General features: G+C 42.7%; 2 protein-coding genes across 32 annotated transcripts in view; both read right to left on the minus strand.

Moving 5' to 3' along the window:
- The window catches only part of mapk8ip3 (mitogen-activated protein kinase 8 interacting protein 3), a gene marked incomplete at its 3' end in the record, with an annotated part of 52,694 nt that extends 49,195 nt beyond the window's left edge, over positions 1-3,499 (minus strand). For all 31 annotated transcript variants that reach the window (XM_083779510.1, XM_083779518.1, XM_083779528.1 and 28 more), the window contains exons 1-2: positions 2,595-3,499; positions 977-1,120 (exon numbers count right to left, since the gene is read on the minus strand). In XM_083779510.1, the coding sequence (XP_083635636.1) occupies positions 977-1,120; positions 2,595-2,756 (306 nt within the window). In that variant the 5' untranslated portion in view covers positions 2,757-3,499. The remainder of the gene's footprint in view (positions 1-976; positions 1,121-2,594) is intronic.
- A 970-nt stretch (positions 3,500-4,469) lies between these two features.
- Positions 4,470-15,121, minus strand: jpt2 (Jupiter microtubule associated homolog 2). The gene is made up of 5 exons (XM_083779402.1): positions 14,946-15,121; positions 11,364-11,518; positions 9,315-9,466; positions 8,288-8,324; positions 4,470-5,914 (listed from the first exon to the last, which is right to left on the minus strand). Exons 1-5 carry the CDS (start codon positions 14,996-14,998, stop codon positions 5,637-5,639), a joined length of 675 nt encoding a protein of 224 aa, XP_083635528.1. The 5' UTR covers positions 14,999-15,121; the 3' UTR covers positions 4,470-5,636.
- Positions 15,122-15,222: the final 101 nt, after the last annotated feature.

Here is a 15,222-nt window from a genome sequence, read left to right on the forward strand (position 1 = left end):
GTAGATATGGTGGACCCTGTTGTAAACAAGTAGATATGGTGGACCCTGTTGTAAACAAGTAGATATGGTGGACCCTGTTGTAAACAAGCTTAATGCTTAATCATGGTGTCGTCCAGTTTTGTATTGACTTGCTTTTGTTTGAAATGTACCCATTCTGCATACTGTGAAATAAAAAATTCAATCAATCAATCAATCAATCAATCAAACCACCCGCTTTGAATGTTATCAACCGATAATCACCATATGTTCTTGTCTAGACCATGCAATGCAGGCAATATGGACATTTCCACATACTGCCTACCGTGAGTAGGCGTCTAGGAAATGCGTAAGTGAAATTACTGCCGCCGAAGCGAAAAATAGTGAAACTGCTTACATGGTCGGTTAAGACTGATAAGGTTAGGGGCCTTACGTGGACAGTTAAGACTGATAAGGTTAGGGGCCCTACGTGGTCGGTTAAGACTGATAAGGTTAGGGGCCCTACGTGGTCGGTTAAGACTGATAAGGTTAGGGGCCTTACGTGGACGGTTAAGACTGATAAGGTTAGGGGCCTTACGTGGACGGTTAAGACTGAGGTTCGAGGCCCAGGCCGTGGCGTAACCGTCTGGGCACCCGACTGGTAATCCATGTGGACTTTTATACAAGACATTTCTCTAGGAAACTAGCCTATGATGTTATTATTATGTTTAGACTTTTTGTGGGACCCCACCCTGACAAGCACTTGTCATTGTGAATTGTAGGAGTTGCGGTATTCAATTTAGTGTGACTCTGTTCCACATTATGGGGATGTTATTTTTACAATGTTGCTTCTTTCTACTATCCCCCCCCCCCCCACACACACACACAGATAATGTACAAACCGCCCAGGGTGTCCCGACGAGCCACAGGTTGAGCACCACTGACCTAAAGGGTGCTTGGGCTGAAAAACGTTGGGGGGAAAAAAGACCCCTGCTTGTGTTTAGTCTGTGTATGAGCTCACCTCCTCCGCCTGCTTCCGTAGCGCCTTCTCCCTCTCGTACTGCGTGATGAGCTGCTCATTGTCCTCCTTCAGCAGCTCCAGCTCCACCTCGTGCTCCTGGTTCTCCGTCAGCACGGCGTCCAGGTTCTCCAGCACGTTAACCACCTAGGCAGAGGATATTTAAGAAATCACACTTGTGTGAACTGAGGGGTGCATTTCTTTTGTTTGCTTTTGTACGCCACAGGGGAGCATGTCTGAAATTGTCTTCATTAGGAGTAAGCCCTTGAGATGAACCATCTCGTTTTCAAGGGGGTCCACAAATTACAAAATACACTTCATACATTAAGACAAAATATTTTTGACAGAATTTACAATTCAACCAGACAAAAACATACAAAACAAAACATACGAAAACACAACTGCAACATAACACATATTATGACATATATAGTATGTATGGATCATTGCAAACATGAACAGGTCATCTCAAGGTGAGAGGGAGGACAGCGCAGTTTTAAACAATTGAGAAGATGTTATTGAACAAATATGGACAGGTGCATTGTTCCAGTTAGAAGGAGCTTTACACATAAATGATTTTTTCCAACTGATTTAGGTATTTTAAAGTAAACCTGTGAGCAAAAGCTGTTTCAGATACTCTGGATAAGTGCTGCTGTCTTCTTGAGATGGGAGATGGCAGGTTGAGATTTTCGTACATGATACAGTGATGGGTCATATATGGCCAACCAAGAATAAATCTGCATAAACAGTTGTATATTGAGTTGAGAGGAATGTTTGTTTTGGGGGCATTCTGATAACCTACATCAGCATAATCAAGAATTGGCAGTATGAGTTGTTGAACAAATTTCTTTCTTACTGTAAATGTGAAGCATTTAGAACACCAGTGCTTGGTAGAACACCAGTAGCTTAAGTTGATTTTCCTGTCTACTGTATGTTAATATGACATTTGTGTGATAGACATGAGTCAAGCGACCAAGATATTTGATTTGGTGAACTCTATGCAGTTGTGTACCATTGATACAGTAAATATTGCATGATTATTAGTTTGTGCATGATTAAAGCAAACATATAAAGTCCATAGACTTGGCTGCCACATGACATCATGTAAAGCACGTTGGAGGGGCTATATATATATATATATATATATAATATAAAACAAAAACAATCTTCACCAATGTGTTTCTAAAAGCATAGCCTATATGGAGGATATTGTATGCAATGAGCTGGAAGCTGGGCTTGGACTTTTTCTGCCAAGGAGTGGTTTTCCGTTTTGGTTTGATTTGATTGATTGAAGTATTTATTAACAGTTTGCACTAGAATTACAGTACATTTTAAGCACACTCAATAGAAAAAGTCTTTCTTGGATTCATCCTTTAGCTTTAGCAGACTTTATACTTCCCTGCTTGCCCATGCAAACTGTTAGTGTCCAATCAATTATTAGGGTACCCCAACTTTATGCAGCTGTCACAGATTCCCCTAGGGAAATTGACAGTCACAGTGACTTTGACAGTGAGACGTGTCACTAGAGTAGACCTTTACAAACACATTGGTGTAGACATTTATTGATAAGGAATTTATTCCCAGATTTGGTTTTTATTTTATTTTTTATTTATTAACTAACCAGGGGCATGAGCTCCTTCACCACCTCCTCATCGTAGCTGCGTATGAGCCGCTCGAACTCCCGGTAGATGCTGTTGGCCAGGCCCGACACGCGCTCCGACATCACGGACACGGAGCCGTAGTCCTCCTGGTACACCACCTCGTCCAACTGGAGCTCCATCATCTTGGCGAGCGGTCTGGATGATGATGATGATGATGTGGTGGTGGTTTCAGGTTCCAGGAGATGTTGCTGTCGAACAGCTGGGCCTATACTGTACTGTTACTGTATTATGCTAGGCTATAAGGTTTTGCGATCCAATCAACGTAAAATAAAAGGGGGCATGTAGGCTAATCACAGTCTTTTCCTGATGGAAACAAGAAATTTGTATTTATGGCATATTTCAGCCAGGACCGATCACGTTACAATATAAATATTGCCACAGAACGTGACGACGGCTGTGTTTACAGCGCATAACCTTGAAGCAGGGTATAGTGAAATATTTAGAACCTATATTTTGATGTAAAGAGGCCAGAGCCCCCCTCCTCCTCCTCCTCCTCCCAGTCCTCCGCCGCCTCGGGCACCACGGCTGCGCCGCAGCCTCGATGAGAAGAAACGGTTCTTCACCACCAGGCCAGCTACCGTTTCCTCCTCGACGTCAACGTCCAATCCCGGGCGCGATGCTGCGCTAAGCGTTGTCCAGCCTGTGGGTGATGATCGGCCCTCGCCGCTGCTGAGTCCATACCGAAATGATGATGCACCTGCTGCCTCTCTCTGTCTCTCTCTCGCTCTATCAGCAGCAGCCGCAACGGTGGACCTCAGCCATTACTGTCTGGCTGCTGGCAGCAGACTCAAATAAATAAATAAATAAATAAATAAAATGGATAAATATGTAAATAAATAGATGTAGGCGCTCCCTACCCTACCCTACCCCCGGCCGGCCGACGCCCAGTTCGCCACTTCACAACAATATTTCTTCCATGGTGAATGAATGAATGCCGACGATATGCTGGCTCACAGCGCGGCGGCAGCAGCACAGCCAGCGATGTCTCCCGGCGGCGCTACGGGGGGAACGGACTGGAGCGGAACGGAACGGGACTCTCCCTGGATTCTTCAATTCTGACAAGTGTTGCCAGATTTGAGAGGGATTAATAAGCAAACTGGTCTAGGAAAACAATCCCAAAATAAGCAACTAGGCCCCACACATGACTCAGTCATGACTCGAGCACTTGTTTAGACCTATAGGCATAGGCTATTTTCATTATTAATTTAAACATTTGGAACTGGGGTCTGGGAACACTTTAGAAACAAGCATAGTTTTGTAAACAAGACCAAAAAAAACCCCAGCAAGCCTCAACTACCGATTTTTACAAGCAACTTCACAGAAAAAGAAGCCCAATATCGCTTATAATAAGCAGACATGGCAACACTGTTGCCAGCTGAGCTGACAGTGTGTGCTGACGTCAAACACACACAATTCAATTCACACAGACAACTGCATTGAGCACGCTTTGCTCCCCAGGCTGCGCCACACACACAATTTCATTTGAAGGACCCGCTGGTCGGGGGGGTGACGGGGGTCATGTTTTTTCGTTCAAAGATGTATTTTTTACAGACTTAAATTGACCTTTGTTCAAAATTAAATTAAATATTTACTGTATATGATATTACTGTTCTTGGAAGGTTTTGGAACATCTTATGGCCTAGTACAATCTGCCTGCTAGTACACTGCAACAGACTGGATGATGAAATGTGATTTTTCTCCCCAGCTCGTATGGTTCCTAGCTCCTAGGGAGACAAAAAAAAGTTATCTTTTGGGTTTCAAGCTAACATTTAGACGATAAATACAACTTCCACATCTTCTGAACTGTACCATTATAGTCACACACAAACACAAGCTGCAAAATAACATTTTTATTGCAATACACAGGTTGTTTTTGTCCTTCTGCTGTGCTCATTGTCTGCCAGGCACATCGACACTCAAGGGAAAAGGCTGGCACTTGAATACCGTGAACATGTGCAGTAAATGAAGTACGTCTGTGAAAACAAAGTTTTGACACCTTATGTCGGCCATGCACTTTTCCAGAGTTCACTTGTGTTCAGCCGTTTTAATTTAAAACATAAACAGAGGCCTACCCTGAGCGAGGAGCATTTTCTCTCCAGAGCAAGCAATGAAGACAGAGCAGAATACCCGCAAAATACATTCGGCCTCAACATGACAAAATTAAAATGCATTTTGAGGAAACAGTCAACTTTGGAACTGGGCAATGTCGACCGTCATAGTTTAAAAAGTTGGCGTTGCTCCTTGATCAGTGTTCTAACCTGACAGCTGGAAATCAAATTTAAAACTCGATAGCAAAGGTGAAGTCAGTGAGAGTGATACTTCCATCATATGGCAAGGTATCCTTTGTCAACAATAAGCTTACCCAGAGCTTTTATTTGGCATAATCCCTTTGATGGTTATTCAATCAAATAAACATTTGGTTGCAAACATTACCATTGTATCAACTCTAAGGCATCTTAAAGCATTGCATAGAGGGGTCTATCTACTCATCATCAGTATGACCTATGGAAATGAATGGTGACAATAAACATTGAACACAGGCCCACTTAACTGAGTTGTGTCTGCCCATTGCCCAAGAACACTTAACAAGCCATTCATTTGTTTTATTTGAAATAACCGTGCCTTCGACCAACATGGAACTTTTTGAAAAAGTTAAAAGAAACCGTAACCGTGAGATTGAATGACTGAACTATGTCAGTTTCAGTAATTAGATTGAAGATAGCCTGTTTGTTGATTGTACACATGATTGTTAAATGTTTCACAGAATGTAAAAGCTACAAACAAAGAGGGCGAAGGATTGGGGCAAAAAGTGCAAGAAGTTATGAACAACAGTCATAATCAGGAAGTCAGCATAAGAGGCTAACAATCCTGATCGTACAGTTGAAATAAATGGAGGGGAAAGGACAAATATAAAGTTGGAATGAGATAGGTTGAGTACGACAGCCGACAGGGAGAGGTGCACAGACAGAAAACAAGGGAGGGAGTGTCATATGGGAGGGTGTTCAGTAGAAGACAACACTAGACTTTCCTCCTGGGGGGTTGAGGACCCTGTTGTGAGAGCGAGGCCGGGGCCCCAAGTGGGGTTCGTGGTCCTTAAGTTCTTCAGCCTGGGTGGTGCATGGGGAGGACTCTGGCTTAGGACAGGCTGGGACTGGGGCAGGCTCTACCATGGCCAGGACTGGGGCTGGGGCAGGCTCTTCCTTGGCTGGTACTGGTGGCTCGGCAGGTGGGGAAACAGGCACTTCTTTTACCTCCACTTGGCTAACTGTGGCTTGGGGCACTTGAAGATACAAGAAGGTGTAAGTGAGGAATACTTGGATGAATTCAGAATTTGTATCAGTGTTCAAATCCTAAATAAGCAGTACTATTACTATAATAATACTTCTCGTGGCTGATGTGCACAACTTCTCTTTAAACAAATTATTTTGCGAAGTCTCAGAGAGAAAATATAGTATATTTACTATGACAATTGAGTGCATGGATTCAACAAGAAACTCTGCAATGTATTCTCGAATCTAGTACCTTTTCCTTAAGTACAATTTATACTTGACAAAGCTTATCTTAAAACCCCCACTAGCAGCAAGGCTGTACTGCTCCTTACACCCACTAAAGTTACTTTTGTAAGCTTGTTCTTTACATGTATGAGAGTGCCCTCTTGTGGTTATAACTGTACAGAACAGTTCTGACAGCATGCATTATGTGCACCATTTTCTAGGCAAAATATAATAATTAAATAGAGTGAGAAATATGCTTATTTGTAAGAACGTAATAGTTTAAGGGTAAGACCACTTTTGTAGAGGTTTGATGTAACTCCAAATGTGGACAAGAAATACAAAATTGCCAATTCAAAATATGCTCCTCATTGACTTACATTGTACGCTGAAACAGCTCCCAAAGTCACTCTTTTAGTACGTAAACAAAGTTGATTCAGACAATACAGACTATAGAGCATCACAAAACCATTTTTATTAGGAAGAAAACTCGGACTGGCTTTGTGGATCTGGATCCAGATCTTACAATTTAGGCATTCAACAGACACTCTTAATCCAGAGCGATTTACAGTAAGAAGGAACAGAAGACATGGTAAAAACAGCAAATACATGTATAAAGATCTTTAAAAATAGTAAAAACAGGACGTTAACATTTTTATAAAAAAATAAAACAGCATGATGTGATGCTCCGAGTCTATATTGTCTGAATCAACTTTGTTTTTGTATACGTACTAAAAGAGTGAGGTTTGAGATAGGGATGCTCCGATCACGTTTTTGGGGGCTGATCCCGATCACCGATCTTTTTTTTAAAAGATCGGCCGATTCCGATCCCGATCTTTTTAAATATTTTTATTATTATTATTTATTTATTTTTTTACTTATAAAAAAACCTGGCAACCTCCATAGCCTGCTGGAGGGGCTCCCATCATCCCATGCACCCTCGAGAGAAAAAAAAGGGAAAAAAATGCAGCCTTGAGCCTACCAATGTAACGTTGTGGTCTTGTGGAGCTGCTTGATCACAACCTCCTCCTCCTCCTTTCCTTAAATTGACAATACCAATAAATCCACACTAAAGTAGTGTGAATACTTCCACAGCCTAATTACTAAAGGATAAACTATCAGTCTTCTCCGAAATTGTCAATCTTTGTCAACTCAGCATGTGTTGACAACGCATTGTATAGAAGCCGTGTGTGTCACCTAGGTGACCTATATAATCAGGTCACCACTTTTGGTGTAACACACACACAACATTAATTAATGGTCTTGATTGCCTTGCCTATGCGTTCAAGTTATACAGGGTGAAAACCGTGAAATGCACAGGCTCATCTTACTGGCTGGCTGCCTCCAACTGCAGGCAACAAGCACATTTCCAAGAAAGTTGTATCAGGGCACAAGGATTATAGTTTGCTCACTTTTCTGCTGGTCAATGAGAAAAAAGGTAATGACTGGACTGGAGCAGCCTATCTCCCTTTCTCTCCGTCTCCCTCCCTCACTGGGGTGAAGACGTGCGTGCTCTCTCTCGCTCTCTCTCTCTCTTTTCTCTCTCTCCCCCCTCGCTCGCTGTGGTGAAGACGTGCGTGCTCTCTCTCTCTTTCTATTCTCTCTCTCTCCCCCCTCCCTCGCTGTGGTGAAGACGTCCGTGCTCCCTCTCTCTTTTCTCTCTCTCTCCCCCCTCCCTCGCTGTGGTGAAGACGTGCGTGCTCTCTCGCTCTGTCTCTCTCCCTCTCCCTGCCATGTGGGGGGGAGATTTTAGTTGCGCTGCCTTCGACAGCGCTATATTTCTCCAGTAGCGGTGCCGAACCGAGAAAGTGACACATTATTTTGGATGTAAAACTACGCAGATTTTTGCTTTGTTGATCGGTTTCGCGGATCGGTGGATTTTGCACGGCCGATCCGATCGATCGGTGATCGGCCACGATCGATCGGCCACCGATTGATCGGAGCATCCCTAGTTTGAGAGCTGTTTCAGTGTACAATGTAAGTCAACGAGGAGCATATTTTGATTTATCAATTATTTTTCCACATTTGGAGTTACATCATGGCAAGGTAACTACACAACCCAAAGCGCTACAAAAGTGGTCTAACCCTTTAACAGCCCCAATGTGCTGATCTGGACAGCGCTGACAGACCCAAATTAAAAAGTAGAATATAGAAAAACTCACCTGGTGGTTCAGGCTCAGCAACCACACTTATGTTTTCCTATAAAATAAAATGTAAGAAAACAAGTTGCTTAACATGCATTTCTTAATTTGTCAAACCAGAATTACAGAATAACCATGACCAATTATGGTCAGCATATACTCCACTGAATTAGATTTCCAAATTTGTGTGGGTACAGTCATCACTTAAACTTGCTAAATATTTTGGGGGATAACTACATAGAAGGTAACCTGACGCTGCCAGATCCAAGAAGCTTGCTACACAAATTTGTTTCACAGCTTATTAGGATCTGGGATCGCGGAAGCAAATTCGATTTTTTTCAAGATACTTGGTAGATGATTGGATGGGACCGTCTGTCTATCACCGTGTGGGCGTGCAAACACAAACAATCATATTGACGTGTCTATATAGCTTCACATCCGGTTTCGCACATATCCCGCCCTTAGCTCACGCCGATTGGTTCGGTACGGAACAGATTTGTGTCAGCTCAACTCCCTGAGAGATCCCAGATGAGTGCTGTGTTGGGGAACATGGTTACCCAATACCGCCCCCATCTGGCAGCGTCAGGTTACACAGAAGGCTAACAGCAGGCTAAACAATGCACATGACACCAGTACACACACACAGCTCAGGAGCTTGTGCATGCTATTCTATTTACACATCAGTGTACATGGTAATGTTGACTAATGGAGTAGACTAGAGTAGAACCACCTGAAGAACAGACGCTGCATGTGTGTGTGTGGGGGACTAGGTTTGGGCAATCCTCTATTTTCATACCATGATTTGTGGTCATTAAACATCCATGTAACTCGAACATATCACCAGTGGGGGTGTCATAATAATAATTAATTGCATTTTTATGGCGCTTTTCTATGCACTATGTGCCTACTCAAAGCACTTACAATAGTTCATTCATTAATTGAGTAAATAAGCACTGGGATCCAGGAACACTAAGCATAGCCCTTAAATGACAAATGTACCTAGTGTACGAATAGACACTAATGTACTCGCAGTAAAGCTTTTCCTAACCTTTGGCTTGTTGGGGTGGTCTCGGACTGAGCTTTTTTCAGGGGTGTGCTCTGGTCCCCCGAAAATGTTGCTGGATGGTCCTCCAGGAGGTACAGGTTTCTGTGGCTGAGCTGGAGTGTAAGGATCCCCAAATATTCCACTACTCTTCCCACCTATAGAAAACAAAATGTTTTTATTTTGCAGGTGGGGTGTTAAGACTATCCATTACTGTATTTGTCAGAGGGTGTGTATCAGAGTTGAATCTTCCTGTATTGGTTATTGACATTCACATTAAGGCTAAATTGTACTTTGTTGCACAACAACGATGTATATTCAACTGGAAAAGGTTCATGTGGTGCTTGATAAAGAGACTGCCATTATGGATGGGTGTTTGGGCATGTCTTGTAAGTTTGTACACTTGGAAGAGTTGTGTGCCATACAGAGTCGATGTTGTTGACAGACAGAGTTGACAGAGACAAGCTTGTTCATTTATCATTACATAATATTAATACATGTCAAGTTAATTTCACGGACACTGGATCAGATAAACCTGGTCTATCAGCTGCTGGGGTCATGCTTTGTAAACAATCCACAGTGCATGCTGCAATGCTGCATGCACTGTGAAGTCGAGTTTGTGTTATCCTTTTAGCCTAGATTTGAGGGGCGCTAGCCCCTCTTATATACAGCTTTTTGTCCTAACTCGTATCACATTTGCCATTGACAAGGAGAATTTATGTGTCTGAGCAAATCGGCTTTTTGTGCCAACAAACATTGACAATGTCTGAGCAAATCGACATGTTACGTCATGATGATGTACGATAAGAGTGCCCCTCACTTCACATAGGTGTGATTTTTATTGTCTCCACCAGTTTGAAGGCATGGGGAGAGTATGTTTTGCACTCAGTCCGTCCATGTGCGAGTCCGTCCGTGTGCGAGTGTGTGCGCGTCCGTCCGTTACCAGCTATTTGGCACCCTGTCGATGCCAAATTTTGCACACTCCCTGGATGCCAACGATGAACTTCTGCCGCAAATGTTCCAGGAGGTCGACTTTTGAAACGCATTTTTTCCCCAGATTGTCCAAAAGATTGTAAAAATCGTTACACACTATCTCTATAGAGCGTCGCAGTCCCTCCCCCTTTCAGAACGAGACACTCCAGAACCTGGAGTGGCCCAGGAAATGAAATGCAATGCATTTCTCCCATAGGATTTTCTTTAAGTATTTATTTAAAGACGGTTACGCCGGACAAAGCCAACTCGTATCGTGACAAATCATGACAATGAACACAATGTTTTGGGCCGATCAAAAAATGTATAAGAAGAAAAACAAAACAAAGTGTTGTCTCCTGCCTTTATTTTCTTCTAATGATTTGATCGGCCCAAAATATTGTGTTCATTGTCATGATTTGTCACGATCCGAGTTGGCTTTGTCCGCGGCGTAACAGTCTTTAAATAAATACTTAAAGAAAATCCTATGGGAGAAATGCATTGCATTTCATTTCTTGGGCCACTCGTCGTTCTGAAAGGGGGAGGGACTGCGACGCTCTATAGTCATGTGTTCAAGACGGATCTGACTGATATTTCATATTCCATCCTAATTGGCTAACATTGGCTTTCAAAGTTTGCAGGATTGGCCCGTCTTGAACAAAAAGCCTCAAATCATGAACGCAGCATGCAATTTACATTGAATCTTTCACAGACTTTCCTACTAGGCTTTTTTTCTCTTTTTTTGTGTTTTGGTTCAGCCAGTCCACATAAAATCACACCCATTTCATCTTGCACATCAGACAATTACATTTTTGAGGACATTACACGTTATAGGAGAAATACACAGATGACATGGGGTATTTTTCCCATATGGGATTTAGGTTCAAAATCAGCTAAATTACCCTTTATTACAATGAGGCTGAGGGTTAATGAGCGGTCTGTTAACATACAAACCGTCGAAGTCAAGATGGCAATGAGCAAATAATTGTACTGAAGGGATCTTTGACAGCTTTCACACGCTGGTCATTGAGAGACCCTGATAAGCCTGCCTGTACTCCATTTGCCCAGACTCGCAAGAAGTCTAACCTGGGGGATTGGAGCGTCTGGGTCCTGCTTGGGGCTCTTCTGCTGGAGCAAAAATGGCAGAGGAGGCCGTCTTATTGGCCCTTCTTGATGGTGCGGCGTCATCCTCATAACCACCAAACAGGTTACTGGAGGCACCTCCTGGAGGCCGCAACACTCTACAGAAAAATGAATCGAAATATTTTTAATAATAAGACCGTTTCAAATGTTGTCATCTATACCCGTCACGTTAGCTCCAGCATTTATCCAAGGTTTGTAACCTGGCCAAAGCGTTAACTGATGTAAATAGGTTTTCAATGAAATGGGTCCCAGGACCCAGGGGTGGTCTTTTACATGAGTCCCACTTAATCTTTTTTTTTGTTACAAATTGCAGCATTTAACTCCCATTTCGGTTAGCGGTATATGAATGTAGAAAATTTATCTGAAATAAATAAATACAATTCCCAATCTGACAACTTTAATATTTTCAAAGTATTATGCATTGCAAACAGAAAACACTTTGGCGGGGGTCCACGTTAGTCGGCGCGGGGGTCCGTGAATACACTCATTTACTAGTCTGTTACCCATTAAATCGGGTCTGCTCAGTCTTCAGTGCTCATTTTTTGGCAGAGAGATGTCCACTGCTTCGCTTTAAGTGACCTTAAAGAATTTGGTCTATGGTCTGAGGCAGCACCATTTAGATGAGTTGAGACAACTCTGTTCACTTCATGGGGCCACTCCATCTTGTCAATCTTGAGCACTACATGGGTTACGTGCCACTGAAGGCAGTTTCTCTCCAAAGATCTCTGGTTTGAGGCTGCGCAATTCAAGATGGCTGTGACCATGTGTTATGATTATTTCGATCATGTTTCTACGACGATGTATACATGGATTTAATTGTTTATATAACATAGGATGATGTCTGATGCAGCCATGCAAAATGACTGTCCGTGGATTATTTATATTCATTTACGGCAACTTTTTTTTAAACGTGGATTCTGTACAGTATTGCGTTCCAGGAATCCCCGGGGGCGATATGATTGCGTACTTTATCAATCCATTGTGTCTATGGACGCAGAATGCAACATAGTACATTTTATGTGCGTGAGTGGAAGTAAGCATGTATGAGAAATAAAATCAACCAACCAAATGCATTGCACTGAGAAGAATCAATTGCTTATATTTGATCTTTGAGGTTTATTTTTTGCTTATCCATTTTTTATTGCACTGTTTTTATTGTATCTATTTTTTGTATCTTTTGACAACAGAAATAATACACTGCCGAGGCAGTAACTAATGAAGATAGAGTGAAAAAGGCAAAATAAATGATTTTGGCTTTAAACTTGTCTATATCACCTTTAAATCCTACAGCTCCCGATGAGCAGGTTGGTGCCTTGCTAGCCCTCCAAGCAGAACCCAATGGTACTGAAGTTTCTGACTTTATGACGACACAGACCATGGGGTCCTGTTCCAGCAGTACCATGCCACCTGGTATGCGGACATACATAAAACATAAACAACGTGTTTACGGCCTGTCTGCGCTCTTTGACGACTTTTTTTTCTTCGTGTGAGGGCTTCTGAATCTGTGAAGTATAAGTACCTATACATGCCGCTGCGAATATCTCCTGTGGTGCGGAAGCCGTTAAGTATTTTTAATCTTTGTTTGACCGATTTGGTCGCTTTGATTCTTCTCTTCCTTCCTTCCTTGTTTATTGACACCTCATTGTACCGCCTATCTGGCTAGCTAGTGGCGCTATAGCTATGACAGAGCAGATCAGAGGCAGGGACGTAGCCGCACAAGCCAACCGCACACCGGGAGGCGGTACAATAAATGGTAAACAAACAAGAAGAATCAAAGCGACCAAATCGGTCAAACATAGATTAAAAATACTTATCGGCTTCCGCGCCACAGGAGATATTCGCAGCGGGATGTATAGGTACTTATAGTTCACGAATTCAGAATAACTCAAACCAAAAAAGGCCGTCAAACGCTGCAGATACGATCTTAGCGAGCATATTTATGTCCGCGTTCCAAAATTCCCATACGAAAATAGTTATGAACAGGGACCCTACATAAAACTCATCAAAATTTCAGAAAAGCTTTATGGAGGGTTCCGAGAGGGGCTAGTGCCTTGCATGGTTTCATCTGCCATCAGTGTGCTATATTGTGAATGGGTGAATCTGACATCTGAATCTGAAGCGCTTTGGAGAAAGGAGCTAAAGAAAGTCAATTTACCAGGAAAACCTACACAAACACAAACTAAATAATTCCTTCTTAAGGTAGGCTTCAAAAATGGTCTACTGTGGTGCTCACTACTGCCACCCACGGTGCCTTTTGCTAAAGAAAGCTAAACAATAACGGTCTGAGCAGTTTTTAAGTTGGGGCTATGCCAGAGGCTGAAATTATAGTTTCCCTGTCTAAAAATCTATTTGAAAGCAAGACTGTTAAAAGAGAGCAGTATTATTTGCATAGGAAAATGAGGGCAGTGAGAGGGACATGGAACAGGGACGTTGTGTTATGTGATCGACGCACCCGGAGAGGTTTTGTGATGATGTGATAATGCCTTGGGAGTGACAAAGCACGTCAGGCTATATACATTACACGGAGATTCTTTCAATGGATCGAGGATCCTTTAGATTTGGCTTAAGTTCGTTAAAAATGCAAACTAAAAATGTCATAAAAAGCCAATTTGAAAACACAAGATTTAAAGAAACTGGAGCTTGGCCACAGCGCAGTCCAGAACTAGCACACAGCTGATCTCTCCGCGGGCAACGCCTGGTGGTGTGTCAAATGTGGTACCCCCATCAGAATCAGTTTCCCCATGGCATCGGTTCATCCCGTTCGGGTTTACATGTGAGAAAATTAAACACCTTGACTGATTTACCAATCGTTGAATAAATCGGTCGTCTAGGTCTAAATAAGAAGCTCTCAATTAACGTACAAACAGATAAGATACGCCTACATTAGCATAAGTCTTAGACAGACTCGTAAAGAATCTCGTCAGAATCGATCAAATACAACTACTAGTGTAAATCTTAGGCTACGCCTAAATACGAGGTTCCACTGCGACAATTCACGTTTATTAATACTCCCAAACAGTGAAGAATACATGATACAATAAAAAATGTGCGCTATAAAATAAAATGCGTAAAAACTAAGGCGGTAAGTGTTAAACTACATGGAAACTAACCTCGCCTCACCAGGCTTTCACATGGAAACAGATTCCGACGGGGCTGCCAAATGTCACAACACCCGTTCCGTAGAGGCTAAACTAGCTAGCCAACTAGCTAGCTTAGCTCGCCAGAAAGCTCCAGTTGAACCTTGCCTTAAACGCAGACAGTCTCACCAGACCAGACATTATGGTAACACCAAACAAACCGTTGCAGAGGACGGGGTGTGAGGTTGCTGAAAGAACCCAGGGTTACACAAGCAACGAAACGTGGCCACGGTAGAAACAAGCTAGCCGCTATGAGCTAAAACACAAGAATAGCTGGCAAAAAAAGAGGCCGAGACTGTAAAACAACGCAACGCTGACTTGTTGTATCCTTCATAACTTCGTCGAGTGAAGTGAAGTTACAGTGAACCCCGGGCTCAGTGTTTATTACCTCGAACTGGGCTTGCTGCTGTCCAGCCCCTGGAACATGTTCGTCGAAGTCATGGTGATGATGATGGGTTTCGAATCGGGTCCTTTTGTTTTTTCGTGCCGTCAAAATGCAATAAGACGAACAACTTCCCTCCCCGGACCAGTTTTAGCCGACTGCTGTAGCCTGTGTAGTGTGTGTGTGGACACAACCAGTGGTTTTACATCTTCACAGTGTTGCCAGATTCGAAAGAAATAAGCAACCGGTCTAGAAATACAAGCCAGAATCAGCTTTATTGTAA

The sequence above is a fragment of the Protomyctophum parallelum genome (genome assembly GCF_964188405.1).
Source record: "Protomyctophum parallelum genome assembly, chromosome: 13".
Taxonomy (NCBI): Eukaryota; Metazoa; Chordata; class Actinopteri; order Myctophiformes; family Myctophidae; genus Protomyctophum; species Protomyctophum parallelum.